A 4,768-nucleotide genomic window follows, 5' to 3' on the forward strand; every position below is an offset into this window, starting at 1 on the left:
AGTATATAACAATTAATTTCCAAAAATACCGACTTGAACTATGAAAAGTATTTAAGGTCTATCTGGTAGAACTTAATGGACATGCTGAATCCTTAATAAACATAAAACATGTTATGTCATGAACTGATAATCAGAAAACCTGTAGTGTGGAATCAAAAACATGAATGGTAGATGGCATAAAGAGTGCGTCCGCCAGTACTAGAAACATATCCATCAGATCATCAAGGATAATCAGTAAGAAACTTATTAGTGCTAAGCAAACGAATTGTATGCACAGACATAGTCCGGATAGCAGATGAGAAGATGTCCTATAGACTCCAATCCTGGGGACGAAAAGTCACCTATTATAGATGAGAACTAATGTGAAGGTAATAAAGTATTATAAGAAACTATTCGTCCATTTTGTATGCATTCAGCCATATTGAATCTGCTTTAATTGCAAGGCTTGGAAATAACGCAGTATGTTTTTATATAAGCTAATAAGTCTCTCTCTTTCTCTCTCTCTCTCTGAGGTGAATCGAAACTCAACCAGGAGCCTTTTTCTGCTAACTCTCGGTTTCCTGTGAATTCAGCTGGTACAGAGAAACGAAACTGAAGTTTATGGTTTACAGAGAAACGAAACTGAAACTTATTGTCTGCCTATATATATTGTGTAATACATATTCTCGGCACGGCAGTCTGAGCTACGGAGCCTGAGGGAACTGATACATGACTCTGTGTGTCATTTATTGGGATCCGGGGTGCACCCAGGCTTGTGTTATACTAATTTGGCAATCCACATCTGAGCAGAGACCCTGACTTGAGAAGGGAACCTCAACAGTTGGCGTAGTCGGCAGGATCCTTGTGAAGGGACACCGGAGTATTCCTGGACCCGTCTCTATCCACAGACGACCGTCCCCTGACCGGACTGATTGAGGCCTGATCAACCTCTAAGGACAAGGTAAGATATATTCAGAATATATTTTTACCGAACTCCTGTCAGTCTGTTCAGGTTGGCGATCTCTTGGTTGACGGTAACAGTATTGTTAATCTATACAAGACCATAGAGTCCGGTGGTTCCCGCCAAGGATTTATATAGTTTGTAAGGTCTTGTGACTGCCAGATGTGTGGTTTATGTTCATATGTCATAAGGGTTACGGAATAACTATAAAATAAGGGGAAGAGTCTAGGATATATATTGATAGATAATAGGAGGATCGTCCATACAGGTGACGGTCCGGGGACTGCCTGCGCGCCTCCCCGTCTAGGTCGATTTATCACTAAGACTCAAGAATCCCGAGTGTGTAAGGATATAAATTGATAGATAATAGGAGGATCGTCCATACAGGTGACGGTCCGGGGACTGCCTGCGCGCCTCCCCGTCTAGGTCGATTTATCGCTGAAGCTCAATAGTCCAGGTACCGCCGGTAATTGGCGCACGTGTCCGAGGTTGTTTTTAAAATAGACAATGTTCTCGCAGTTTTTAAAGAAGGATTTGCCTTCTGGTGCCCGGGATTCCGTAACTCTTGTGACAGAACGGGAGGGAAAGAAGTATACCAAGAAATGTAAATTGTTGTTCAAACTGTTAGATTTACCCCCTACGGGAAGATTGCAACCGAAGTTGTTAAGAACGAATATGCAAATGTGTAAGGGGAAACTGAAAGATGAAGGCCTGTGGGAAAATGCAGAGAAATTTCTGAGTGTTGCTATAGATCTTCAGAAAGAAGGTTATGAAGAAGTAGAGTGTGGAGAGAGAAATAAGAAATGTTATTGTTATGTGAAACCAGAAAATGTGACCCCTGGTTCAGTAGTGGCAGAAAAAGACCAAATGTTACAGGGAGATCCACCCCCATACCCGCAGACGACCGGTAGACCCTCTCCCTCAGCCCCTGTACCGGCCCCTTATTGGGTATGTTCTGGTTGCCAGTGTCAAAATCCCAAAACATGGGAAAATTGTTATTATTGTGGGGCCGCCCGACCGTCCATGTCCCCCGATATTAAAACTGGTGAGGCTCTTGTGTGCCCCTTAGTCACGCCCACTGGCCAGTATTATAATCCCAAAGCCAAACCAGCCGACCCTGTTAAAATGTATCCCAGTATACCGCAAGATTGTCTGGTTCAGATGGATAATGGGGCTCCTGCTGAGGAAGATGCAACCTCCGCCGGGACCCCAGCTTATCAGGCACCACCATATTCTGACTCTTTTGTTACCTATGATGAACCCGAATCACTGTTTGAACGTATATTCAGCGGCCCAACCCGTCAAATTATTGTAAAAGTGATGCAGGCAGACATTACTAGCTTGTCGGTTGGCGCGATAGTTAATCCAGCAAATGGGAGGCTCCAACATAATGGGGGCCTTGCTAAATTAATTTGTGAGAAAGGGGGTGAGGCCATACAGCGTGACTCTAATATCTATATTCAGAAACATGGAGAGGTATCAGTGGGGGGTATAGCTGCCACCGGGCCCGGAGATTTACCCTGTAATTTAATCATCCATGCAGCAGGGCCAGTGTATAGGGACTATGCTCCAGAAAGAGCCAAACAGCTCCTCCAAGCCGTTGTCCGGACATCCCTAATCTATGCTTCCAGCCTCAATAGTGCGGCCATGCCCAGACGCACTATAGCGTTCCCTCCCATTTCTGGTGGTCTTTTCGGGTATCCCATAAAAGAATGTGTCAAACATATAGTCCAAGCAGTACTCAGTACGATCAGAGGATCACCCCTCAATCTTGAAAGTATTCTGCTTGTTGCCAATGACTCTGTCAGGCCACTGCTTTTTCAAGCCGCCTGTGCTACCTCAGACACGGTCCGCTCTTTTCCTATTGTAAAAGCAGAACACGGAAATGCTCCTCCCGTCCCCCAACCATGGAGTGAAGACGTTCCGGAAGGAGCAGTTAGGTACATCAAATTCACGCCCCAACAAAGCTCCACCCTCTTACAGCAACTCCCCGATCCGGAAGACAAGCCCATGCCCTTTTATAGAATGTTACGTCAGATTCAGCAGAACTACTCCGCAACATGGGCTGATTTAAAATCTCTCACCATGTTAAAAGCGGGAGACTCATTTTGGCCCCTTGTTGAGAAATCCCTCAATGATGCTAGGATAGTTGACGTCACAGACTATAAATCTGGAGAAGACTTCCTAGAACAAATACAACTATGGGCCCAGGATAGACTCACAGAGCAGACTCAATCACTAAAGGATGTCACCCAAGAAGCTACTGAATCAGTTGAGAATGTCATACTAGACTACTCCAAATGTTTAGAGATATGGGATTCTCCACCAGCAATAAATTACAAGCCAATCTGCTAGCAGCAGCATTTATGGATGGACTTACTCCCAAGCTACGGGCTGCGGTCCAAGAAGGGTGTCCCTGGATGACCTCATTAGGGTACACAGAAGCCCTCACAATAGCCAAAGCTTTTCAGAAGAAACAGTCCTCCGTGAAGAAGACGGCGGTAGCTATCCCTGAAGAAAAGGAGGATGATCGAATTGGTGTTTTGTATACCGCCTCATCTCAAGTACCAATGCGGCCACCACGCCAATTATACCCACAATGGTAATGTACAACAAAGACAATATTGATCTGGAAGATATACCACTGCAGAAATCACCCAAGATGTTCAATTACAGTACAACCAAACTCGAATAAGGGGTGACCACTCTAGAATCCCAGACCCTAGTGTGTTTGTTTGAGGTCAGGGAACCCTTTTGTGTATACTGTAGGTCTTCGAGTTTAGCGAGCCAGAAGTTGTCGGGGATGGGACAAGCCCATGAACAGCCGACCAACACCCTCAGGTAGGGACTCTAGCACAAGAAATAGAAATTAGGGACAGACCCCTTCCTACAAAATGTCCTTTTAGTGTCTAGGGGGGAATGTGAAGGTAATAAAGTATTATAAGAAACTATTCGTCCATTTTGTATGCATTCAGCCATATTGAATCTGCTTTAATTGCAAGGCTTGGAAATAACGCAGTATGTTTTTATATAAGCTAATAAGTCTCTCTCTTTCTCTCTCTCTCTCTGAGGTGAATCGAAACTCAACCAGGAGCCTTTTTCTGCTAACTCTCGGTTTCCTGTGAATTCAGCTGGTACAGAGAAACGAAACTGAAGTTTATGGTTTACAGAGAAACGAAACTGAAACTTATTGTCTGCCTATATATATTGTGTAATACATATACTCGGCACGGCAGTCTGAGCTACGGAGCCTGAGGGAACTGATACATGACTCTGTGTGTCATTTATTGGGATCCGGGGTGCACCCAGGCTTGTGTTATACTAATTTGGCAATCCACATCTGAGCAGAGACCCTGACTTGAGAAGGGAACCTCAACACTATCTGGACAAATTTTTTATTAAAAGCAACTCAATTGAAATTCCTCGTTTAACCCACGAGGACTTAATGTGTCCAAATTATATATTGTTCTTGCTTCAAGTTGCAATAGGGATCTCTTGCGATCTCCTCCTCTGGATGGTGCCTTGACCTGTGCATTTGGCATACACCTCAAGGTCGCGAGGCTGTGTTTCATCTCCTTAAAGTGACGAGCCACTGGTTGCTGTGTTAAATCTTCCTTGTTATCCGCATCTGCTAAAGCCTTCCTGATTGCTGAACGATGAAGACGCAGCCATTCCTTCAGCATACGTATCGTCTTGCCAATGTAATATAGGCCACATGAATACCTAATCAAATATATCACATATTTTGAGTCACAGTTCAAAAATTCTTTGATCTTAATCCGATGTCCTTGATGAGGATGTGGAAAAGTTTTTCCCAACACCATGTAT

General features: G+C 44.2%; 1 protein-coding gene across 1 annotated transcript; it reads left to right on the plus strand.

Moving 5' to 3' along the window:
* The first annotated feature begins 686 nt into the window (after window positions 1-686).
* LOC142493813 (uncharacterized) lies at window positions 687-4,312 on the plus strand. Its single transcript, XM_075598422.1, has 2 exons — window positions 687-1,208; window positions 1,328-4,312. The coding sequence occupies exon 2, from the start codon at window positions 1,448-1,450 to the stop codon at window positions 3,293-3,295; it is 1,848 nt and encodes a 615-aa protein (XP_075454537.1). The 5' UTR covers window positions 687-1,208; window positions 1,328-1,447; the 3' UTR covers window positions 3,296-4,312.
* Window positions 4,313-4,768: the final 456 nt, after the last annotated feature.

The sequence above is a fragment of the Ascaphus truei genome, chromosome 4 (assembly GCF_040206685.1).
Source record: "Ascaphus truei isolate aAscTru1 chromosome 4, aAscTru1.hap1, whole genome shotgun sequence".
NCBI classification, from domain to species: Eukaryota; Metazoa; Chordata; class Amphibia; order Anura; family Ascaphidae; genus Ascaphus; species Ascaphus truei.